Raw genomic sequence first — 25812 nt, 5'->3', positions numbered from 1 at the left:
GTGCAGTACCATCTGTCCCTGTGGAGTTGAGGTGTGCCACGCTCCTGGCAGATGGATGTAGTCACCAATTCAGAAACTGAATCTCCTTGTTCAGGAGTTTTTATAGAGCTTAATCTCCAGCGCCTCCCCACCTTCAGCCAGTGGGTGGGGCTGACAGTTCCCACCCTCTAATCTCTTGGTCTTTCTAGTGACCAGCCCCATTCTGAGGCTGTCTTGGAGCCTCCGCCCAGCTCACTTCTTTTACATAAACCCAGGTGTGATCAGAAAGGCTGCCTTATGAATAACAAAAGAAACTGCTGTCAGTCAGAAAATTCCAAGGGCTTTAGGAGCTCTGCACCAGGAAATGGACAAAGACCAAATACTTCTTATTATACTGCACCACCCTAACCTCCCCACCTCTCATCTCTGCATCCCTAACTCAGCAAGACCACTGGGCTCCATTTGGGTTTCTTCTCCCTGTGCTAGTTTGAAAACTGCCTCCAAAGCAGTAAGATGGGGGCAATTATAAGGCCGTCCTCATCATTTCTCTTCTCTCAGATGTTACAGTCCTATGCTGCCTCTTGTTCAGTGTTTAATACATGTTTTCCTGTTTGTTAGTTTTTTGTGGAGGGAAGGCTGTTCCCATGGTAGTTAATCTTTTATGGACTGAAGTGAAAATCAGTTAGGAGGAGTTGCAGAAAGGATATGAGATTATAGACAGAGGTCATTGAATTTGTGATTTGGTACCATTTTCAGTAATTACCAGGCACCTGGGAAATGTAGTTGTAGGGGACCAGTAGCAAATGTGAACGTCAGCAGGCTGAGATGCAGTTTTGGATGGTGTAGTTCCCAGACCTATTCCCAAGAATCAGGTGCCAAAGTCTTCGGTCAATGATGAGCGATTAGGAGGTCTGTGGAACAGCTAAATGAAATCCCTAAAGAATCAGCACGTGAAAGAAATACTTGCAAAAATGTACTTTAAATTTTAAGAGAAAAGCACCCTACAAAAGTTAAACTGCACAATAGAAATTTGTGTGAGTTTATCTTTTGCTTTTCAGTAAAAAGACATTTTTAAAGGTGAATTGTAAAACTAGAAAGAGTTCATTCTGTAAAGGTGGTTGTATGTTTTGCCTCTTTCAGCAGTTTCTTTTAATTAATATGTAAAAAGCATCTAGGGAAATGGGGGCTATTGGGACTACTCCCTGAAATTAATAAATAGAACGTGGTTCCTTGTATCTCCGTCAAGATGAAGTGGTGAAAATAAAGCCAGAACAACCTAATTTTGACCTTGCAGATAAGTTTGGAGCCATCATTTCAAAGAGCAGATTCAGCTGCTTCAGCTCAAAGAGGATCATATCTCCCCTAGGGGACTGCTCTGATTATCACATTTAAAGAAGAGTTTCTAAACACTTCAAAACCAACTGATTCTAAAAACAAAACCTATTTTTCACTCTTTTTCCTCTTGCAGTAAGTTAGTAACGGGTTTAGTTTTGAATAGTCTGGAGTTGTGAATTAACCTGTCACTGTTTTTGCTGTAGGCTCTTCGGTACTTGGCAGAATGCCGTGCTAACAGAGAAAAGATGAAAGGAGAGCTGGGGATGATGTTAAGCTTGCAAAATGTTATACAGAAGTAAGTACAATAGAGGGTGTGTCCTAAGGCAGTAGAAAAATGGATCTTCCTGTTAAATGTATGCTGATTGTTAATATATCATTTTACTGAAATTTTTATTCTAATGTGAAGGCATACTTTTGTGGGTTATATGTCCAGAAATGTTCTGATGGTCAATGTTCTGATTATTCTTAAACATTGATATTAATAGTACTTATGGAAATGCTCAGATTTTATTTAAAATGTTGATAAATATGGTACTTATGAATTATATCTTTAAAAAGAGAAAATCCTGCCTTGTATGAAGTTATGTGAGGTATATGTAAATTGATTTGCTAGCAGAGCAACACAGGTTACTAATCACATTTGAAAGTATGCAGTATTGGGCGCCTGGGTGGCTCAGTCCGTTAAGTGTCTGCCTTTGGCTCAGGTCATGATCCCAGGGTCCTGGGCTGGAGCCCCGAGTCGGGCTCCCTGCTCAGCAGGGAGCCTCCTTCTCCCTCTGCTGCTTCCCCTGCTTGTGTTCTCTCTCTCTCTGTCAAATAAATAAAATCTAAAAAATAAAAAGTATGCAATATTATAGTACCTTACAAAGTTCTTTTGCTGTTTCATCCCTATTTTACTCAAAAGAACCTACATCAGTATCATGGCAGAAAGGGGCTTTTGATAAGATTTTCCTGAGCATTATTAAGACATTTCTCAGAGACTTAAGAGCCATTTAATTTGAATTTTAGCAAATTGGTGGTTTTTAATTGTACCTTTCATCTTACTAAGATTTTCATATCCATTGTCTCATTTTGTTACTTACAACTTTTTGAGGTAGATTTGACAGATAACAGTTTTATGGGTAAGGAAAAAGGAAAATACAGAGTCCAAGTTGTCTGTAATCCTTCATCTCTGTTGCCCTTGGGAATGCCTGGTTTTGTTCCTTTCTTAGTCTTTACTGATTTCCTGTTAGAAGGCTAGAAATTGAAGATTAAGTGTTTTGATATTTCCACTATGTCTCAAAGCAAAAAAGCTATTCTTCTGAGGCTTAATCTTAGTTTACTGTCTATTTTGATCTTCTACTAGACTTGACTGCCTTTAAAACTATAATGAATAACTTTAATTTTATTTATTTATTTATTTTAGGTTACTTATTTATTTTGAGAGAGAGAGAGAGCATAAGCAGGGGGAGGAGCAGAGGGAGAGGGAGAAGCAGGCTCCCCGCTGAGCAGGGAAACAGACTTGGGGCTTGATTCCAGGATCACAGGATCACAACCTGAGCTGAAGGCAGACACTTAACTGACTGAGCCACCCAGGTGCCCCTAATTTATTTGATTTAAAATAAATTGAGTAATTGCCAACACACCTGTCTTACATTGGCATTCTATCTCTTGCCATCTAATCAATGCAGACACAGGTACTACTGAGAAGTGTCCCAGTACAGATGAGGTAATTTGTAACAACATAGAAGTTGTTACTCTGGGGGCGCCTGGGTGGCTCAGTCGTTAAGTGTCTGCCTTCGGCTCAGGTCATGATCCCAGGGTCCTGGGATCGAGCCCCGCATCGGGCTCCCTGCTCCGCGGGAGGCCTGCTTCTCCCTCTCCCACTTCCCCTGCTTGTGTTCCCTCTCTCGCTGTGTCTTTTTCTGTCAAATAAATAAATAAAATCTTTAAAAAAAAAAAAAGTTGTTACTCTGTAAACCCTTGCCCTCACCTCCCGCCCAACTGGTTCTTCTTTCTTCTTCTTTTTTTTTTAAGATTTTTTTTTTTTTTTTTTTTATTAGAGCACAAGCAGGGGGAGTGGCAGGCAGAGGGAGAAGCAGGCTCCCCGCTGAGCAAGGAGTCTGATGTGGGGCTCAATCCCAAGATCCCGGGATCATGAGCTGAAGGCGGACGCTTAACCGACTGAGCCACCCAGGCCCCCAAAACTTGTATTTATTGTAAAAGGCTCTTGGGTGGCATTTCAGAGTCCTCTGCATTCACCTTCAGTTTTTTGCAAGATCTGATGCATGTTAGGAGGTCCACCTGTCTGCAGCTCCCCACATCAGCTTCAGCCACAACTAGTTTCTCTGAGCTGCAAGGGTAGGATGTGAAGTCTCGATTTATAACCCTCCTCCCCACCTGGAAAGAATTCATTAGTTGTAAGTGTCCTGTTCGAATCACAATTCCAGTGCAAACCTAATCACAAATTGCATCTCTGGCACATCCAGTGCTTTTAGCTTCTGCACAAATTCAACATGGTAACCCCGACAGCATTCCAGGGCATAAAAGGGTCAAGAACAATAAATATCCACTGTAAATGACCACAGGAAAGAAATCTTGCAGTTTCTTTGGCTTGAGTGCTCACAAAAGTTCTTCTGTACTTCCCAAACACTAATGGTTAAATTGTATCAGTGCAGAATCATCTAAACGACTTCCAAGGCAGTGTGCGTTTTTTCTTAGTGTTCTTGGCTTCTGGATAAATTTTATTTATTAATCTTATTTTTTTCGGAATCTCTAAAATATTTGTTCTCATGGGGTCAGCTGCCTGGTAGGATAGTTCTACGGTGCCTTAATCTTTGATAATGACAAGATAGAGACTGAAGTTTTTTCCTTGTTTTTATTCAAGTGATCAGTTAGGAATAAATAACAGGAAATGTTAACTGCCATCAGTTGTGTTAATTATTCCCTATGGTTTGAGGTCAATTCCACTAGTAAAAATTTGGATTCTAGTTCTTACTTGAGACAAAGACTCTCTTTGACCTTCAGTTTCCTTACTAAAGCCTACAGTGACACGTGCAAAGTGATCGAGCACCAAATGGGATAATATATGTAGAAATGCTTTGTGTATTTTATAATGTATAAAATATAAGGTTGCATTATTCTTGTTTCTAGTATGCTTTAATGCCATATAGTTAACTATTTTTAACTGGCATATTAGCTCTTTTGGAAACAGTGAAAGGTTTAAGCATAATATGGATGCTTCTGCAGGACTATTTCATTCATATGATGAACTTAAGATTGTGTATTCCTTTAACACATAGATACTGAAGTTGAAAATATGTGGTAAAAATTATTTAAGTATAAGAAATTAGATGAAAAAATTAATATTGCTATTTTAAAATATACCTTAAATTTGAACTTTGAAGATTTAGAGCGAGTTTTTAGAGGTCCCATAGATTAAACCTGTAAAACAAGTTTTTAGTTTGGTTGGCTAAGGTTGTAGTATAGTGTAGTATATATGTGTGTATGTGTGAGTGGATATATATGTAAGTGATAGAGACATCTGTAAAATAGTAGGGAGACTGTTTATATCTTTGTAAGAGAGGTGGTGTGTCAGTTCAGATCATTGGCATATCATCTGGAGAGGAGATCTTAAGATGGAGTTAGAAATGGAAGAGGTTTGTTATGGGGTAAGGTCTGTAAAGATAGAGGAGAATGAAGGCCTGGACCACAATCTTTAGACTTCAGTGCAGATCTGTCATCTGTAAAAGGATAATGAAGAGGAGATTGAGTGAGGCAAGGAGTCTCGGATTGCAGTGCAAATCTGATAGTCAACTCAGTGGGGAGCTCCAGAGCAAGGATTACCCTGAGAATGAGTTTTGCCTTGGGCAGAAATGGCCAGGCCCTGTTGTCCCCACTGTTCAGTCATTGGCTGGGGGCTGCCCGTGAAGAGCCAGGTTAAAAGTATGGTATGAAGGTTTGAACAGTGTGATGGATCTCAAAGCCAGGACAGCTGGTGGCTCTCCTATTCTACTTCCTGCAGCCAAAGGGCAAGTTTCTTTCTTAAAGGGAGGTCCATGAAATATATTTCTTTGGCTGCCACAAGTGGCTTAGCTTTTTAACTCAAAGTATGTTTTTTAGGACAATGTGGTAATCATTGCCGGCTCTTCCAGTAGTAAAACAGATGTACAGCCATTGTTGTACACTCCATTATAATTTAATCCTATTGCCCTCTCAAAAGTGGAGATAAGATGTAATAATTTGTATACTTTGCAGCTCATTTGACTGTTGGAGATCTCAGATTTGAGGGTTGCCTTTTAGTTTTTTTAAGATTTTATTTATTTGAGAGAGAGAGAGAACACAAGCAGGGGAAGCCACAGGCAGAGGGAGAAGAAGAAGCAAGCTCCCCACTGAGCAGGGAGCCCAATGTGGGGCTCGATCCCAGGACCCTGGGATCATGACCTGAGCCAAAGGCCGCTGCTTAACTGACTGAGCCACCCAGGCACCCCTATTCCTTTATTTCTGAATTCTTTTGTTTTAGTTGTGTCTTGTTCTGTGAGCCAAATGGAAAATCTTTTTCTCTTAATTGGCGAGCTAAATCCATTTGTATTTATTTATGTAAGATTTTATTTATTCATTTGACAGAGACACAGCGAGAGAGGGAACACAAGCAGGGGAAGTGGGAGAGGGAGAAGCAGGCTTCCCGCGGAGCAGGGAGCCCGATGCAGGGCTCGATCCCAGGACCCTGGGATCATGACCTGAGCCGAAGGCAGACACTTAACGTCTGAGCCACCCTCCATTGGCGCCCCTCCATTACTATTTATTGAGTGATTGATATGTTTAATGTTAATTCCTTTTTGTTATTGTTACCACGTATATTATGTTGTAGTAGTTGTGTATCTTTTTCTGCATAGAGTTTTCTTTCACTTTGAAAAAAATTTTTTTTTAAAGATTTTATTTATGTGAGAGCGAGAGAAACAGCATGAGAGGGGAGAGGGTCAGAGGGAGAAGCAGGCTCCCTGCTGAGCCGGGAGACCGATGTGGGGCTCGATCCCAGGACTCCGGGATCATGACCCGAGCTGAAGGCAGTCGCTTAACCAACTGAGCCACCCAGGTGCCCGAAAATTTCTTCTGATACTTAAAAAGATTTGTGTTATTGTTATAGTGGTTGCTTTTGCACTTTTTAAAAATATTCTAAGTTGTCTGTTTTCTTAAACTTCCACTATCTTAATTTTTAATGGTAATCTCTTGATTCCCACCTATTTAATGTTCCATAGTCATTGAGCTTTTTCTGCTTTCCTCTTTTCTTCTCCCTTCTCCTTTTTTTTAAAAATTGTTTTGAGTATAGTTGACACACAATGTTATGGTAGTTTCAGGTGACTCTTTTTTTTTAAGTTGGGTTATTTCTGCTTTGTCAGAACATTTCATTCTCTGTCCCACCTTTGTTTTAAACTTAGATCCACACTTAAATATAGAAAATGTTGATTGTCCTTTTGCAAAAGTTTTCCTGGCCATCTCTTGATTGGTTGAAGCTCATTGTCTAGTAGATTGCTCAAGAAAGGCTCAACTATTCCTTGACTTCTTTCATATTTAAAACTCTTTTTCTATAACCTTAATACTTGAAGGACAACTGGACTAGATCCGTAACTCACCTTTTGTTTCCTTGAGATTCTTGAAAATTTTGTTGCCATTTTGCTCCATTTTCCCTTGATTTTTATTTTGTTTTTGAGAGATCTGATGCCAATATATTTCATAAAAGATAAGGACAGTAGTAGTAGTTAATATATCAGGAGCATTCTTCCATATAGCCATTTTCCTGCAGCATCATTCTTTTTTTTTTTTTTTTAAAGATTTTATTTATTTGAGAGAAAGAGAGGGAACGCAAGCAGGGGGAGTGGGAGAGGGAGAAGCAGGCTTCCTGCTGAGTAGGGAGCCCAATGCGGGGCTCGATCCCAGGACCCTGGGATCATGACCCGAGCTGAAAGCAGGCGCTCAACCAACTGAGCCACCCAGGCGCCCCCTGCAGCATCATTCTTAATGGCTACAGTCACATCCCACATCCTTTGTAGTTTTTTTTTTTTTTTCAGTGTCTTTTTGTAATTGTTTGGAACAGAGGTTGGCAAATATTTTCCTTGACAAGCCAGATAGTAAGTATTTTAGGCTTTGCCAGACATTCAGTCTCTGTTGCAATTACTCTTATGGGTCAAAACAGTCATAGTTAATATATAAATGAACAGGCTTTGGCTCAAGGATCATAGATTCCCTGCGCTGGATTTCAGTGCTACCTAAACAGAGCTGTTGACTTCTTTCTTAGAACCCTTTTTAAATTAGGATTGTTTTGGGGCGCCTGGGTGGCTCAGTTGTTAAGCGTCTGCCTTCGGCTCAGGTCATGGTCCTGGGGTCCTGGGATCGAGCCCCGCATTGGGCTCCCTGCTCTGCGGGAAGCCTGCTTCTCCCTCTCCCACTCCCCCTGCTTGTGTTTCCTCTCTAGCTATCTCTCTCTCTGTCAAATAAATAAGTAAAATCTTTAAAAAAAAAAATTAGGATTGTTTTTGCATTGAAAAATGAAGGATAATTTTCTGGGTTGCATAAATGTCACCAGAACACTTTTTCTTAGCAAACAACACAGGAAAAAAAAAAGCAGTTCCAAAAGGAAAAGTTAGGATGTTTTTCAAAAGACAGTAGCAAGTCTTTAACAGTAAAATACTATATTCATTACTTTTGTATAGTGTTTGGAAATCTTAACTGGCCTTTATGAGCAATATAAAATGTTATTAGCAACATCTAGAATAAGAGTGAATTGGTGTTTATGACCAATAAGGAAATATATTCAGAATTAAAATTATTCTTGATATATAATAAAGATCAAGGTTCTTTTAGTTGTGTTTTATGAATAACGTTGTGAACCTTTTCAGTATAGACAACTAATTAGAAAAAGTGGTGAGGGATCAATATATACTTCATTATGGAATAGTAAATTACTGAGAGCAAAATTCCAATTACTTAGATGAAAGAACTGTTCAAGGTAGTCTTTTTTTCTGATGTCAGATTTTAAAGACCGAACTAAATCCAGGGCATTATTAATCAGCTCTTTCAATTTTCACTTGCCTAAGATTAGGGCAATTAATACTTGTTTAATTATACAGTCTCTCTTACATTTATGGCCAAATATACCATAAAAGTCTAGAGTTTTTCTTTTTGAATGTTTTGAATGGTAGTATTTGAACAGTAATTTTTTTTTATTTTAAAATTTTTTTTTAAAGATTTTATTTATTAGAGAGAGCACTAGAGGGGTGAGGGGCAGAGGAAGAAGCAGACTGCTCACTGAGCAGGGAATCTGATGCGGGGCTCGATCCCAGGACTCATGACCTGAGCCGAACGAAGGCAGACACTTAACCAACTGAGCCACCCAGGCGCCCCAACAGTAATTTATTTTATTTTATTTTTATTTATTTATTTTTTAAAATATTTTATTTATTTGTTAGAGAGAAAGAGAGGGAACACAAGCAGGGCGGAGTGGGAGAGGGAGAAGCAGGCCTCCCACTGACCAGGGAGCCCAATGCAGGGCTCGATCCCAGGACCCTGGGACCATGACCTGAGCCGAAGGCAGACGCCTAACGACTGAGCCACCCAGGTGCCCAGTGATTTTTTTTTTTAAAGACTAAGATAGCTTCTAAATATGTAGATGCTCTTGGATTTTTCTTTTTGGTTTTAAAAGCATTTTTTTAAAAATAAGGAAATAATTATTTATAATTTATTTATTGAACAGATAGTTCATAGTGCCCAGATCAAGAAATAACTTCATTTGTAATTCAATTTTCTTATATGCTTTTGTAAATATAATTTAGCCTAAGACAAAATTTTACTTAGTTTTAAGAGGGATCTGGGTCTGTAAATAGATCCCTTAACTGTTTCATAGGAAGGGTAGCAATAAAATTAGTCTTTAAGGTACACCTGAAGACCATATTTAACTGTGAGAACATCACATTGATTTGATTATGTTATCCTTTTAAAATCTTTCAGTTTTTAAGTAGGTAGAAATGGAATTTATTACAGTGTGAAAATGATGAAATTTTGGAATTATGAAATAAGGAAGTTAAAAGTGGTGGTGGTTGGAGTATTTATTTCATAGAACCATTTTTCTAATCTGTCATCTGTAATTGCTTTGTTTATCTAAGCAGGCGTACCCTGTGTGACTCTCTAGGTAAAGTATAGTTTGTTGTAAATCCTTAACTTTCTTTTTTTGTTTTTTGTTTTTTGGGTTGCTTTGTTTTGTTTAGTTTTTGTTTTTTTGTTTTTTTGTAAATCCTTAATTTTCTAATTGAAAGCTAGTGCAAATAGCCCCTGTAGCCGCACAGGCAATTGTAAATGCACATATATCACCTTTGCAAATTGTTTTTATGAATAAATGGAATTTTCTTCCCTCGGTTGCTGTTAATATGGAAACCACTAGTATAGGTTTATGAGAGAATTAAGCCCCAAAGTCCTAAGGAATCCTTTAGATGTAATAGATTATCTTCTCTCCTGTGAATCTGGAATGGCTCTAGCTCTATACTGTCCTTCGGAGAATTGAGAAGATAGTCACTTATCTAGTTTTCTTGTAGAGCTAATTTCTTCTCCAGGATCTCAGTCAGAAAAGGTGTTAAAGGAATGGTTTGTCAGACATATGGGAGCAATTATTAACCAAGAAAAGGAGGGTTAGCTTAATAAGGAAACTGACAGCAGAGGTAGTCTTCCCTTTTTTCTAAAACTTCTGTCCATATGGTAGTCATTAGCCACATGTGGCAGTTTAAGTTCAAATTAATTAAAATTTAAAAACCAATTTTTCACTTGTACCAGCCATATTCTAAGTGTTCAGTAGTCATGTGACTAGTTTACTACATTTCCATCATCTCTGAAAGTTATGTTGGGCAGTACTGTTCTAAAATTTCTTTGCCTAACTATATAAAAGGCTATTTTTATATTTTGGATTACTTTTATTTCGTAGATTATTTTCTTAACAAGTTCCAGTAGAAGAATTACAGAATCAGAGTATAGATATTTTTGTGTCTTATCACTGTTAATTTTTTTCAAATAGTACCAATTATATTTTTACCAGCAGTTGCCACTTTATTGATGTTTTTCAAACATCGGATGGATCGCTACATTGCTGTTCTCCTATTCTACCCCCTCCAATTCTAGATCAGTTTAAAAAATGTTAAACCATTTGTGTTCTTTGAGGTTGGTATAAGATAGATGGCATGGGTAGGTACATAAATTCACTGAAATTGATGTGGAAAATTTTTATATTTGCATTTTTCGTGAAATATTCTTGAATTTTACAGCAGATTCTCAGAGGCGTGCGTTAGTGGTTTAGAACTACTGTTATAGTTCTGATTCTGCAGAACAGGAAGATAATCATTTAATGTTACAGTGTTTCAATATTTTTTGTCACTAGTTCATCAGGAAACAGTTTTTGAAATAATATATGCATTTTAAAATTTTTTATAGGAAGGTCATTAGTTGAGTCTTCTATTATGTGTTGTGATGATTGTTTTTTTTTAATTTGATGCAAACTCTTGGAAACGGTATTGATGCTGGAAAGGGGTAGCAAAGACAATGTTTTTTTTCCTCCTAAATTCATGAGTATCTCTACTGTCCTCAGACTCTTTACAACTTGTGGTTGGCTAGTATTTAAAATATCTCAGAACTGCAGTGACCTTTTCAGTACCTTAAAACAGCTACCAGAAAAGTGCTGAGACATCTCCCCCTTCAAAATAGTCTTTTTGATAGCTTCTTGGAATACACGGCCAAAATCATTGAAAGTGATTGATCTCTGGGGTCAACAGTAGCCCAGAAAAGCAGTGGGTATAGTAAATTGAGTGCCTGGAAAATTGCCAGATTAGTACCCCTGGACCTGAAGCTCTGTATAGCTAATTTTATAGCTTGAATATCGGAAATTGAAGTGTTCCTGCTCATTCAGTAAACAAGTGGATTGTAAAAAGTTTAGTGAGGCCCTGTGGAGAGAAATACATCCCCATTCTTGAAGAGAACAAAATAGAAAATTAAGATCAGTAGTATAAGCACAAGTATAGTATTTTATTAGTTTTTAAAAGATTTTATTTATTTATTTTAGGGAGTGCGAGGGGGAGGGAGAGAGAATCTTGGGCAGACTCCACGTTGTGTGCGGAGCCAAACATGGGGTTCGATATCATGACCCTGAGATCGTGACCTGAGCCGAAACCAAGAGTGGGACGCTTAACTGACTGAGCCACCAAAGTGCCCCAGCATAGTACTGTAAATGTAGAGGGAGGAATGGATTATTGGAGTGAGGAAGCTTCACAAAGATGGTAGTTGAGGTTGAGCCTTCAGGGGAGGAGTAAGAGTTTAAAAGCGAATGGTCTAGGTAAAGCTCTTTTGGTTGAGGAAAAGGCATCTATAGAAGGTATTCATAAAAAGACAATATGAGCTGATGTTGGTAGAGCTGAATGGGGATAGACTTAAAGGCCTCGAATGTATGTTATAAGGTTTGGACTTAATTGAGCTTATCTATAAGTAAAATGAGGGTTATTTTTAACACTTATGTGTATTTACTGTTTATTCAGTTTAACTATAAAAAGCATTAGATCTGTGCTGTCCATTATGGTAGACACTTGTCACATGTGGCGATTTACATTTAATTCAAAGTAAATAAAATCATTTTTTAAGTTGTGGTTGCTCAGTAGCCATATATGGTGAGTGGACAGTGCAGCTGTAGAACGTTTGTATCAATGCAGAAAGTCTTTTTGGACAGAATGGCACTAGATGTTTATGTGAGGAGCTATAGTAGGATTTAGAGAAGTTCAAGAATGAAAACTTTTGTTTTAGTTGTGGTTTCATAATACATACATGGTTTGTAAAAGATATGTAAAAAATGTAAATTTAAGAAGCAGTTTGAATTTATTAAGAAATCTCCTTATTGAGATAATATGAATGATCCTCTCCTAATTTGTTTTCTCCTTTTGGATTTTTATGTGTTATACCTTCTTCAAGGTCAGGGTACTTTCAAGTTATTTTAGTATGAATTCGGGGACAGGTTGTATCCTGATCTTTTTAGTTGATTGCCTGTTTAATTAATGATTTTGATTAAATATGCTGTTCTATTATAGTGATAAGTTTTGAATCTCAGTGAACCATGGATTTAAAATGAAATTAGAAGACCTTGGGGCATCTGGGTGGTTCAGTTGGTTAAGCTTCAGACTCTTGGTCTCGGCTCGGATTGTGGGATTGAGCCCTATGTTGGGCTCAGCACTCAGCCAGGAATCTGCTGGAGATTCTTTCCCCTTCCTTCTCCCTCCCCTCTATCCCCCCTTCCCCCCCAACCCCGTGCACATGTGCACACACACTCTCTATATATAATAAAATCTTTAAGAAAATAATAAAAATGAGGGGCGCCTGGGTGGCTCAGTCATTAGGCGTCTGCCTTTGGCTCAGGTCACGATCCCGGGATCCTGGGATCGAGCCCCGCATCGGGCTCCCTCCTCAGTGGGAAGCCTGCTTCTCCCTCTGCCTCTCCCTCTGCCTCTCCCCCTGCTTGTGTTCCCTCTCTCGCTGTCTCTCTCTTGTCAAATAAATAAATAAAATCTTTAAAAAAAGAAAAATGAAATGAAATTAGAAGACCTTATGATCAACTAGGTGCTTTTGCTATGTTGTTGATTATTCTAGGATTCACTGGTGTTTCCTTTCAATTGAACAAAGCATCAGAATGAAGAAAACAGGGCTCTGCAAAGTCAAGGTATCAAATTACAGAATCAATAGAAGTGACAAGACTAATTAATTTATATGTGTTTCTTTTCAAGGACTACAACCCCAGGAGAAACAAAACTGCTGGCTTCTGAAATTTATGACATTCTTCAGTCTTCCAATATGGCAGATGGTGATAGTTTCAATGAAATGAATTCACGTAGAAGGAAAGCTCAGTTTTTTCTGGGAACTACAAACAAACGTGCCAAAACAGTGGTTTTGCACATAGATGGTCTTGATGATACGGTAAGACTTTTTTAAACACATGGTTCATAAGATGGGGTGGGGAAGTGGATGATCCTCCTCCTGACATATCAGAAGGTCAGTAGTAGCCTAAGGCTATGTCACAGTGCCTATGTCATTTACTTTATCTCATCACATAGGCATTTTATTACGTCGCATCATCACAAGAAGAGGGGTAATTTTAGTACGATAAGATATTTTGAGAGAGAGATCACATTCACATAACATTTATGACAATGTGTTATAATTGTTCTATTTTAGTAATCATTATTGTTAATCTCTTACTGAGCCTAATTTATAAATAAACTTATTTATGTATAGGAAAAAAGCATAGTATATATAGGTTTCAGTCCTTTCTGCAGTTTTAGGCATCCCCTGGGGGTCTTAGAATGGATCTCCCCGTGGATAAGATGTGGAAGGGGGACTATTGTAAATAGTTTCTTCAGTGACACTTGCCAGGTCTTGAAGAATAAATCCCACAGGGGCATTTTGTTCTAAAGGTGTCAGTTAATCAGAGGACATAACAATTTTAAATATTTATGCCCTAATAATACAACTTCAAAGTATATGAAGCCAAAACTGACAGAAATGATAGGAGAAATAGACAAATCCACAATTAGATCTGGAGATTTCACCACCACCCTCAATTAATAGAACAAGTATACAGAAAATCAGTTAAGGATATAGAAGACTCAAATAACACTAACAACCAACTCAACCTAATCTATATTTATAGAACACCCTATCCAGCAACAAGATAATAATCATTCTTTTCACATACACGTGGAGTATTTACCAAGGTAGACCTTATTGTGGGCCATTAAAACAAGTATTAATAAATTTAAAAGAACTATGCAAAGTATGTTAGCACAAGGAAAAGCAAATTAGAAATCAGAAACAGAAGTTATTTGGAAACTCCCCAAATACTTTGGAGACTAAATAATATATTTCTAAAATAATCCATGAGTCGATGAAGAAATCAAAAGAGAAATTATAAAGCATTTTAAACTGAATAAAAATGAAAATGAAATATCAAAATTTGTGGGAAGCTGCTAAAGCAGTATTTAGAAGGTAATTCAATAGCACCGAATGCCTAAATATTTATATACAAGAGAGAAAAGTTCTCAGTGACTTAAGTTTCTACCTTAAGAAACTAGAAAAAGAAGAACAAATTAAATCCAAAGTAAGCAGAAGAAACAAATAAGTGAAATGAAAAGCAATAGAGAAAAACCAATGAAATCAAAAGCTGATTCTTTGACATGATCAATAAAATTGATAAACATAAGTTAGGAGGCCGTTGCTTTCCCCAGGGGCTCTCTTCCAGGCTCGGTCCGGTGTCGGCATGGCCCGAGGAAATCAGCGAGAACTTGCCCGCCAGAAAAACATGAAGAAATCCCAGGAAATTAGCAAGGGAAAAAGAAAAGAGGATAGCTTGACCACCTCTCAGAGAAAGCAGAGGGACTCTGAGATAATGCAACAAAAGCAGAAGGCAGCTAATGAGAAGAAGTCTATGCAGACGAGAGAAAAATGATGACTATTTGGAAAAACCTGGGTGTTATTGCCAACTAGGTGTATCATAAGCTCTAAGGTCAAAAATTTTGTGGAGCAAACAGTCATATGTTATACCCTTATAAAACTATTTTAAACTTTACCTTTCAGCCTGACTTAGTGTAATGTTTCAGAACCATTCTTCAAAGAATAAAACCATAACCATTCATGTGAAAAAAAAAAAAAAAACAGTGCCTATGTTCAGCCAAACCAATCAAGAATAAAAGTCACAAATTATCGGGCGCCTGGGTGGCTCAGTTGGTTAAGCGACTGCCTTCGGCTCAGGTCATGATCCTGGAGTCCCTGGATCGAGTCCCGCATCGGGCTCCCTGCTCGGCAGGGAGTCTGCTTCTCCCTCTGACCCTCCCCCCTCTCATGTGCTCTCTCTCATTCTCTCTCTCTCAAATAAATAAATAAATAAATAAAGAAAACTATTTAAAAAAAAAGTCACAAATTATCAATACCAGAAATAAGAGAAAGAAAACATCACTGTAGACCCTATAGACATTAAAAGGAAAGTAAATGAATATTTTAAATAACTTTATGCCAATAAATTTAGTAATATAGATGAAACGGGAAAATTTCTTGAAAAACACAGATTGCCAAGGTTTATTCAAGAAGAAATAGATAACCTGAATAGCTCAGTATCTATTAAAGAAATTGATCTTGTAATTAAAAACCTTCCCATAAAAAAAACTTTTGTCCCAGATGGCTTCACTAGTGAATTCTACCAAACATTTAAGGATGAAATAATACCAGTTGTACACAATTTTTTAGAGTGTAGTATAGTATAGTAATATAGTAATTAGAATATTGTAATATTAGAATACTGTAATAGTCCTACAGGATAGTTTCTTCTGAATTCATTCTACCTTGTCTGCTTTTAATATTAGCTTCTTCTGCTTGCTTTTGCTGAGTGTGTATCTTCTATTCATGTCTGTATTTTAAGATTTCTTACAGGCACTATATAGTTCGGCCTTGCCTTTTAATCCATTCTGAAAATTCTGCCTTTTAAATGGAGTGTTGGGGTCATTTATATTTGATATTATTAATATGGTTAGTTTTAAAACAACTCTTACTAATTGCTTTCTTTTTTTTTTTTTTTTTTTTTTTAAGGTTTATGTATTTATTTATTTAAGTAATCTCTGCACCCAACAGGGGGCTCAGACTCATGACACAGAGATCAAAAGTTGCATGCTCCTCCAACTGAGCCAGTCAGGGGCCCATTGCTGATTGCTCTCTATTTGTCCCATAGTTCATTGTTCCCCTTTTCCATTTTCTGCCTTTTGGACTAATTGAATATTTTTTATGATTTTCTTTTATTTCCTTTGTTGGCTTATTAGCTACAGTTCTCCTTCCTTTCTTTTTGTTGGTTGATTTAAGGTTTTTTTAATATATCTTTAATTTACTATAGTGCAGCTTCAATTAATATATTACTTCATACATAGTATAGGGCATTTAGAACATTATACTTCCATTTCCCCTTTCTCTCCCTCTTTGCAGTTGTTACATGTTTTATTCCCACATGTGTTATAAACCCCAGATGCACTGTTATTACTTTAAATAGTCTATTTTTTAAATTTTTTTCATTTTGGTAAAATACAGATAAGTATAAAATTTCCTGTCTTAACCATTGTTAGGTATACAGTTCAGTGGTATTAAATACATTCATAATGTTGTGTCACCATCACCTCTATACTTCTTATGAATGTACAGGTTTTTATCTTGTAAAACCTAAAACTCTGTACTCATTACACAATAACTCCCCTTTCATCCTTCCCCCCAGCCCCTGGCAACCACTATTTCACTTTCTGTCTCTGTGATTTCAAAAAAATCAGTCTCTTTTAAGACGTTTTAAAATAAGAAAAAGTATTTTCTGTCCACCTACTTTTTGTCATTTCCAGGCTCTTTATGCTTTTGTGTAAATTCTAGATTTTCATCTGATTTCATTTTCCTTCTGTTAACATTTCTTATACTAGTACAGGTCTGCTGGCAGTGAATTCTTTCTGGTTTTTTTTTAATTGAAATAGAATTCACATACTATAAATACACCATTTTGAAGTGTACAGTTCCGTGCTTTTAGTGTATTTACAGGGTTGTGCAGCCATCACCATAGTCTAATTCCAGAACATTTCATTACTCTGAAAGGAAGCCTCATACCCATTAGCAGTCACTACCCCCTGCCCCTGATAACCCCTAATTTACTTTCTGTGTCTATGGATTTGCCTCTTCTGGACATTTCATATAAATGGAATCATAGGCTATGTGACATTTCATGCCTGGCTTTCACTTTAGCATAATGTTTCCAAGGTTCATCCCTATTGTAGCATGTATCAGTACATCTTTCCTCTTTATAATATTCCATTGTATGGATGTACTGTATTTTGTTTATTCGTTCATCAGTTGGTGGACATTTGGGCTGTTTTCACTTTTTGGCTATTATGAATAATTCTGTGAATATTCGTGTATAATTTTTTGTGTGGATTTATGTCCTCGGTTCTCTTGGATATGTTCTGGGGTAGAGTTGCTGGATGATACATTAACTTTGTTTAGCTTTTTGAGCAACTTCCAGAGTGTTTTCTACAGTGGCTGCAGCATTTTACATTCCCATCAGCAACATATGAAGGGTCACTTTCTCCACAGCCTTGTCAACATAGATTTCTGTTGTTTAATAACTATCCAAAAAAAAAAAAAAAAAAAAAGCTATCCTGGTAGATTTGAAGTGTTATCTTATTGTGGGGTTTTTTTGCTGTTGTTTTTGGGGTTTTTTTGTTTTTGTTTTGTTGTGGTTTTGATTTGCATTTCCTTAGTGATTAATGATGTTGAGTATCTTTTCATGTGCTTATTGGCCATTTCTCAGTGGTTGTTTTAATGTTTATTGCATATATCTTTAATTTATCACATATTTTCTCTTTTGGAGAAATGCCTATTATCTGTTTTTAAATTGTTTATTTGTCTTTTCATTGTTGAGATGAATTCTATTAATATCATGTATTACATTGGTGATTTTCATATATTTCTTTAAGATTTTATTTATTTATTTGTCAGAGAGAGAGCACAAGCAGGGGAAGTGGTAGGCAGAGGGAGAAGCAGGCTCCCTGCTGAGCAAGGAGCCCGATGGCGGGACTTGATCCCAGGACCCTGGGATTATGACCTGAGCCAAAGGCCAACACTTAACCAACTGAGCCACCCAGACGTCCTGGTGATTTTCATATTTTGAATCAACCTTTCATTCCTAGGGTAAATCCCAGTCATGCTATATAATCTTTTTAATATGCTGCTGGATTCAGCTTGCTGGGATTCTGTTGAGGTATTGTGTGGTGTGTGTGTATTCATACAGGGTATTTTATAGTTTTATTTACAGTTTTCTTTCATGTGGTATCTTTTTCTGGTTTTGGTATCAGGGTAAAATGAGCTAGGAAGTGTCTGGATGAGTTTGTGAAAGACTGGTGTTGATTATTCTGTAAACATTTGGTAGAGTTCACCAGTGAAACCGTTTGGTCCAGAGCTTTTTTTGTGGTATATTTTCTCGTTTTAATTTAGTCTCCTTACTTATTATAGGTCTATTTTTCCTTCAGTCAGTTTTGATAATTTTATTTTTCTAGGAATTTGTCCATTTCATTGAGGTTATCTTAATGTATTGGCATAATGTGTTCATAGTATTTGCTTATAATCTTTTGTTTCAGTCAGATTCGTCGTAATGTCCTAAACTCCTGATTTTAGTAATTTGAGTCTTCTTTCTGTAGCTAAAAGGTTTATCAGTTTTGTTGATCTTTTCAAACCAACTTTTAGTTTCATCGATTTTTTTTTCCTATTTTTTCCCTTTTCTCTCTTTCTTTTTTCCCCTGCCATAATCTTTATGATTTCCTTCCTTCTGCTTGCTCTGGACTTTCTTAAAACTTGAGATTTTCTTCTATTTTAATGTAGTTATTACAGCTTATAAATTTTTGTTTAAGCACTACTTTCTTTGTATGCCATCAGATTTGGTATGTGGTGTTTTCATTTTATTCATCTCAAACTATTTTCTAATTTTTCTTTGACACATTGGTTATTATTTAGAAGTTTGTTGTTTTATTTCCATGTATTTCTGAATTTTCCAAATTTCCTTCTGTTATTAATTTCTAATTTCATGTGATTTGACAACATTGTATGATTTCAGTCCTTTTCAATATATTGAGGCTTGTTTCATGGCCTACCATGGTCTATCCTGGGAGAATGTTCCACATGTCCCTGAGAATGTATACACTCTTGTTTGGGAGTATTCTAAGTGTCTGTTGAGTTTTGTTGGTTTATACTGTTTTTTAAGCCTTATTTTCCTTGCTCATCTTCTGTCTACCTATTACATTCATTTTTTTTTTTTTTAAGATTTTTTTTTTAATTTATTTATTTGAGAGAGAGAGAGAGAGAGAAACAGCATGAGAGGGGATAGGGTCAGAGGGAGAAGCAGGCTCCCCGCTGAGCCGGGAGCCCGATGTGGGACTCGATCCCAGGACTCCGGGATCATGACCTGAGCCGAAGGCAGTCGCTTAACCAACTGAGCCACCCAGGCACCCCTATTACATTCATTTTTGAAAGTCAGATATTGAAGTCTCTAACTCCTTCAGTTTTGTATGTCTGGTAGAGTCATTTTTTTTTTTGGAAGGATTATTTTCAGTGGGTGTGAAAATCTAAGTGACAATTTTTTTCTTTCTTTTTTTTTTAACACCATACTTTGAGACATTGCTCCACTGTCGTCTTCCTTGCATTGTTTCTATTCGGGAATCTATTGTTCCTATTTGTGTTCTTCTATATGTAATATATCTTATTTTTCTCACTCTGCCTACTTCTGAGAGTTTCTCTTTCATCACTGCTTTTGGTCAGTTTGTTTATAACGTGCCTTGGTATAATTTTCTTCATATTTATTCAGCTTCTTGGATTTCTGGGTTTGTAATATGCAGCAAATTTGGACAGTTTTTTCCCATTATTTCTTCAAATATTGTTTCTGTCCCCCTTTCCCCTTAGTCTTTCAAGGTATTCTTGTTACACATGTTCAACCATGTGAAGTCTCACAGCTCACTGATATTCTGCTAATTTTTTTCTTCCGTTCTTTTTTTTTCCCCCTCTGTTTCATTTTGGATAGTTTCTGTTGCTATATTTGCTAAATTTTTCCTTTGCAAGTGTTTAACTTCCTATTAATCTCTTCACTTTTTTTTTTTTACCGTAGACATTGTTTTATTTTTTTATCTTACTATTTTATTTTTTTATTTTAACTAGGTTCCATGCCCAATGTGGGGCTTGAATTCATGACCCTGAAATCAGGAGTTACATGCTCTGCAGGCAGGTGCCCCTTATTTTATTTCTAGAAGTTTGATTTGGGTCTTTTTTTATAACTCCTTAACATGTTTATACTTTATTTGAACATACAGAAGATGGTTGGAATAATTTTAATGTCCTTATCTACTAATTTAATCATCTGTGTTTTTTTGAGTATGTTTTTATAGATTGATTTTTGTAATTATAGATTGACTTTTCTAATTATAGGTTGTATTTTTTTTTTTGCTCCTTTGCATTCTTGGTAATTTTTGACTGGATGCTAGGCATTGCAAATTTTACTTTGTTGGGCACAGCATATATTTATTTGTATGCAAATCCTTTAAAAAAATTCTTGAGATTTGTTCTAGATCACAGTTACTTGCAAACAGATCTTTTTGAGGCTTGCTTTTAAGCTTTGTTAGGCAAGACCATAGCACCCTTCATCCTAGGGATAATTTTGCTACACTACTGAGGCAATACTCTTCTGGGTTCTCTGTTCATGCCCCCATGTATATCAAAGTTTTTCCACTCTGTATGATGGAAACATGGAGTATTTCCAGCACAGTTGAGCCTGCAGAATTGTTCCTTCTATTCCTTTACAGTCTGGTTCTTTATTCAGCCTCAGGTTCTTTCTTCACATGCATGTACTGATCATTGTTCAGCTGAAAACCTGAGGGGAGCTCACTGCAGATCTCTAGGGTATGCTTTCTCCCTGTGGGCCCTTTTTGCACAGCTCTGCCCTCTTTTGTGCTCTGTCCTATGAATTATAGTTGCCTTGACCTCCCTGAATTTTCAACTGTGTCCTTAACTGACGGAGACTGCTGCTGGTTCCCCTTGAGTTCTCCTTTCCTAAATTACAGCCTGGAAACTTTCTAGGCAATATGCTGATGTCTTTGTGGAGCTCATTTCATTTATTTTCCTTCTCTCAGGGACGTTTGTTTTCCACTCTCTGGAAATCATTGTTTTATTCATTTTATTTTGTGTATATTGGCTAAATCCATTCCTTGTTACTCCATCTTGACTGCATTTGGAAGTCTCCCTGAAGTTACTTTGAGCAGTGATAAGTTATATGACTTTACATATTAGGGGTAGCAACCATAGATTACCACTTATCTTTTTAGCTAGGCCAGGTAGGTTACATTAGATTATCCATAGCAATTTGGCCTCAGGATTTAGGATTCTCTAGGTAAGGGTGGGGGGAAGTTTTTCATATGCATGTTATCCATGACATTGCCAAATAAGATAGTTAACAACTATCTTACTGAAACTGGGGCCACAAGATCCCAAAAAGTTTCTAGAAAGCAAGCTCCGGTAGTAGACATAAATTGATTGAATGGAAAATAGTAAGATATATAAAATATCACCAGTGCCATCTAATTTTAATGAATAAGAATAATACAGTTCCTTTTGAAAGCTATGATAAAACTCAACAAAGCACACATGAGAATACAGGCCAATATATTGTACGAAAGTGATTGCTGAAGTCTCAAATATTAGCAAGTTGACTAGCACCATTCTATAATGGTGGTAGGGAGATAAGCAATGATAGGAGTTCTTTTGAAGGATTATTAGAATAAGTTTGAAGACTGATTATATTCAATGGAGGAAAAGAGTGAGTCAGGTAATTTGAAGGCAGTGTTTCTCAGGGTGTTCCAGGGATTTGGGGTCAATTGCAGATGCCTGTCCCATCAGAAATACTGAACCAGAACCTGGTTTCAGTAAAGACACAGGAAGATGTAAAGACGGTGATACGATACGTGAGCTGGAGGTGGAGGGAGGGATAAGGTGAAACTGTAGTTACTTTTTTTATTTTATTTTTTTTAAGATTTCATTTATTTATTTGAGAGAGAGCACAAGCAGGGGGAGAGACAGAGGGAGAGAGAAAATCTCAAGTGGACTCCCTGCTGAGCATGGAGCCCGACGCGGGGCTCAATCCCATGACCCTAAGATCATGACCGAAATCAAGAGTCCGATGCCTAGCAGACTGAGCCACCCAGGCACCCCTGTAGTTACTTTTTAATCCATTTTTGCTTTGGATCTTGTGTTTGAGATGACCACTTGATATCCAAATGGGTATGTCTGATAGCAAATGAAAATAAGGTCCTCTTGGAGATATACGTCTGTGTTCTCCATGGTAATAATGGTTGAAGTGATGGGAATAGTCTACTGAGGGATGAAGTAGAAACAAAATCACTTAGTTTTAGGCACTGGACCTTGGCGGCAAGATGAGACAGATGGAATAACCAGTGGTCTAAGTAGCGTATTATTAGGAGTCAAAGAAACATTGAAGGGGGTATGTTTTATTGTGTTGTCAGAGGAAAATGAGAACTAAAAAGAGGGTATTAATAACCCTTGAAAATGCAGTGGTAACCATTGAGAACGCCATAAATGAAGGATGTAGTGATATTTATAAATACCAAGTACTTTAAAAAGTGGTGAGTCAGACACTGAACACTCACTAATTCTAACATCAGTCTATCAGAATTATCCTCAGAGATTTTTAAGTAGAGCACGGGTCAGCAAACCTTTTCTTTAAAGGGCCAGGTAGTAAATATTTTAGGTTTGGCAGGGCATATGGTCTCTGTTATAACTACTAACTCTGCTATAGTATAAAACTAGCCTCAGACAGTAGGTAAACAAATGCGTGTGGCTGTTGTTCCAGTAAAAACAGTGGGTGGACTGTAGTTTGCTCACCCTTAAGCTAGAGGACCCTCTGCTTTTCAGCATTTTTTTTCTATATTGTTCTTCCATCTGCATTAAGATTTAAATTAATATTGGCTAACTTATTTCCGATAAAAATTATTAAAACTAAGTATCAGTAATGAAGTTTGAAAAAATCCAGCAGGAATTATTAGTCTGTTGATCTTATAAAATTTAATAAACTTGACTAAACACCACCAGCAGCGTGCCCTCAAGAATGAGTCGTTAGAACTGAAATAGGGACATTTACTTACCCCGCCCCCCCCAATGACTAATTCGGTGTGGTTTGAGTTGATTTGTTTGTTTTTATTATTTTGCCAATTTTAATAATAATTTGTTTTTGTTTTTTTACCTTTTCAGTCTCGGAGAAATCTCTGTGAAGAGGCTTTGTTAAAAATTAAAGGTGTTATTAGCTTTACTTTTCAAATGGCTGTTCAAAGATGTGTGGTGCGGATCCGTTCAGATTTGAAAGCAGAGGTTAGTATTTTAAATGGCTGAATATGCTTGAGGTTATAGGTAAACAAATCAGTGTTCAAAATTGTTCCTTTTAATCCTGGCCTAGGCTTTGGCATCAGCGATAGCATCAACCAAGGTTATGAAAGCTCAGCAAGTTGTGAAAAGTGAAAGTGGAGAAGAGGTAAATGCTTTATTTAGTTTTCTTTATACCTGACTCCTGATTATTCTTTAGGGCTAGCAGATTGTAAGTATTTTCAGGCTGTTAGTTGCCAAATACACAGGAGTGTGGTTGGGTCAGATTATCTTAATATTTCTTGGCTAACAGTTAACTCTTTTAGAAATATAGGTCTTTTGTAGATTTTAAAGTCTGTTCTCATATTTTGTGGATTTCAGAGTCTGTTCTTAATCTCAGTGGAGACGTCTTCCTAATTTTATATGGAAATAAAGGATATCTAGTTTCCTTGCGCTGGTTTTTAAATACTTTCTTTCTAACCTTAGTTTTGCTAATCCAAAAAATAAAGGTCTGTTCCCACCAAGGATAGGTAAATACAGTGAAAATCTTTGCCTCTTGCTGTTTTTGCCACTAGCTTTGTGATAGGGAAAACAAACCTGCATTCCTTTAGCTTATTTGTCTTCCCATAGAAAGGAGGTTCAGTGGCCCTTCAGGGGCACACAGTAGCCAGATACTTGCTTTTGTTTTCTTTAAATAGACAGGAGTTGCACATTTATTCCTGGAGCCTCAGGAGAAAAACATCTTAGTTTTCATGTGTATTTCTGCCTTTCTGTGCTCAGCAGTTGGGCCTACCTTCATGTAAGAGGAAGATTTTTAAAGGAATATAACCCCTGAGAATAAATATGGTGATTAGAATGAGGAGTAAAGTTGACCTTTAGCTTAAGACATATATATCTGTGTCAATTAGGATGATTTTGTAATAACTCTTAACGTGTTCTCTGTATCAGATGTTGGTCCCATTCCAAGATACGCCTGTGGAAGTAGAACAGAACACAGAACTGCCCGACTACCTGCCTGAGGATGAGAGTCCCACAAAGGAGCAAGACAAAGCAGTGTCCCGCGTTGGCTCACACCCAGAGGGTGGAGCTAGCTGGCTGAGCACAGCTGCAAACTTTTTATCAAGATCGTTTTACTGGTGACTTCACTTTGTGTCTCAAGGACTGTGTGAACCAACAAGGGGCCAGTTTTCCATTGTTGTGGTGAACTGTCAAGTGCAATTTGCAATAAGTTATCATGAAAAGTTTTTAGATTACATGATTGCGTATGCTGCATTTTACATTTTATTGGACATTTTGCCCCACTCAGTGGTAAAAAGGACAGAGGCTACAGGTGGAGTTCTTTGTTTATGAAGGTATTTTGGTTTTGTTTTCCTTTAATTGCCTCACTTTTTAAAAAACATGGGTCCACTGTTAAACCAAACATATATATGTTCAGCTTTACATTTTATTTTACATGAAGCACGTGATTAGGAAAACTCATTTCTCCTCAAGCCTCAGGACCTATCTGAAGAGAAGTTGGTTTTTTGTTTTTTTTTTTTTAAGCTCAAGTCGTGCATGAATTACTGAACATTTTTCTCTACTTTTCTTCATGAAAGATACTTGCTTTGGTATTCTTCACTGAAATTGAAAACATTTCTCATTATCCCCCTTTCGTGCCTTTTTTATTTTGCCAACCATGTTTATAGAAAGAACATTACTATAGAGACATTTTGTGATTTAAAATATATCCATATGAACATAGCAGTCCCCTAAAACCACAAGTCTACAAAAACTTTGCAGTCTTACTTGTTGTAATTTTAAAAAGATCAACACAAAATCAGCCGAGAAGAAGGAAACATGTATATTAGCAAAGTACTGTTGGAGACTATTTGAATGTGATCAGATGTGGTTCCAGTTGACTCTTGTTCAGTTTGGTTTATATCAGCTCTTAAGAGTTCCGTCCAGCATAATACTGGGAGCAGCTATAAATGGTCTCTAGGCCTTACTTTGTGATCATATACCATCCCTTGCTAGGAAAAAAAAAATAGTAAAGAACTGACAAACTTGAAAAAAAAAAAACAAAAATCGAATGCCTATAATGCCATAGTGCCATTTGGTAGCGTCTAACTTTAAAGCATGAATTGCTTGGCAGATGCCTATTCAGTAGGTGTTTTCTTGTATTGCCTTTTGTGAATTTATTATGAACATGCGATCGAACCGAATGAAAAAAAGACTCAAATTATTGCTTATAAAGAAATAAAGCCAGCATTGGTCCACTTAATCTTGTTCTCATGTCCAGCCAGAAAAAAAGAACTTCAGTGAAGGTAAGGTAAATAAATATAAATATATATACATATATATTTTTTGGTAGATAAGAGCTAATTACATATATGTAATGCTTTATTAAATTTCTGAAATATTTGGCAACTAAAATTTTCCTTTTGGAAATCCAGCTAAATCCAGATAAATTTTAGTGCTAATATGATTAAGAAACTAATATGGAGAAATTGAAATTCTTTTTCATCAACATGTAGAGCTGCTATTTTA

At 36.9% G+C, this 25812-nt stretch overlaps 2 protein-coding genes across 3 annotated transcripts in view; both read left to right on the top strand.

Annotated features, from left to right (window-relative positions):
• Positions 1 to 25344, top strand: part of ARMC1 (armadillo repeat containing 1) — a 34544-nt gene extending 9200 nt beyond the window's left edge. For both annotated transcript variants that reach the window (XM_032421746.1, XM_032421747.1), the window contains exons 3-7: positions 1518 to 1609; positions 13092 to 13281; positions 23179 to 23295; positions 23381 to 23455; positions 24235 to 25344. In XM_032421746.1, coding sequence (XP_032277637.1) covers positions 1518 to 1609; positions 13092 to 13281; positions 23179 to 23295; positions 23381 to 23455; positions 24235 to 24426 — 666 coding nt within the window. In that variant the 3' untranslated portion in view covers positions 24427 to 25344. The remainder of the gene's footprint in view (positions 1 to 1517; positions 1610 to 13091; positions 13282 to 23178; positions 23296 to 23380; positions 23456 to 24234) is intronic.
• On the top strand, positions 14524 to 15015 carry LOC116643027 (small EDRK-rich factor 1). Its single transcript, XM_032421748.1, has one exon. It carries the CDS (start codon positions 14621 to 14623, stop codon positions 14807 to 14809), a length of 189 nt encoding a protein of 62 aa, XP_032277639.1. The 5' UTR covers positions 14524 to 14620; the 3' UTR covers positions 14810 to 15015.
• Positions 25345 to 25812: the final 468 nt, after the last annotated feature.

Source organism: Phoca vitulina, unplaced genomic scaffold (assembly GCF_004348235.1).
Source record: "Phoca vitulina isolate PV1807 unplaced genomic scaffold, GSC_HSeal_1.0 scaffold25, whole genome shotgun sequence".
NCBI classification, from domain to species: Eukaryota; Metazoa; Chordata; class Mammalia; order Carnivora; family Phocidae; genus Phoca; species Phoca vitulina.
Note: the sequence above shows the minus strand (reverse complement) of the source record. Positions and strands in the feature narration are given on the sequence as shown.

Excerpts from the sequence above, each read along its gene's own strand:
- LOC116643027 (XM_032421748.1), top strand. The coding sequence starts at position 14,621 with ATGGCCCGAGGAAATCAGCGAGAACTTGCCCGCCAGAAAAACATGAAG.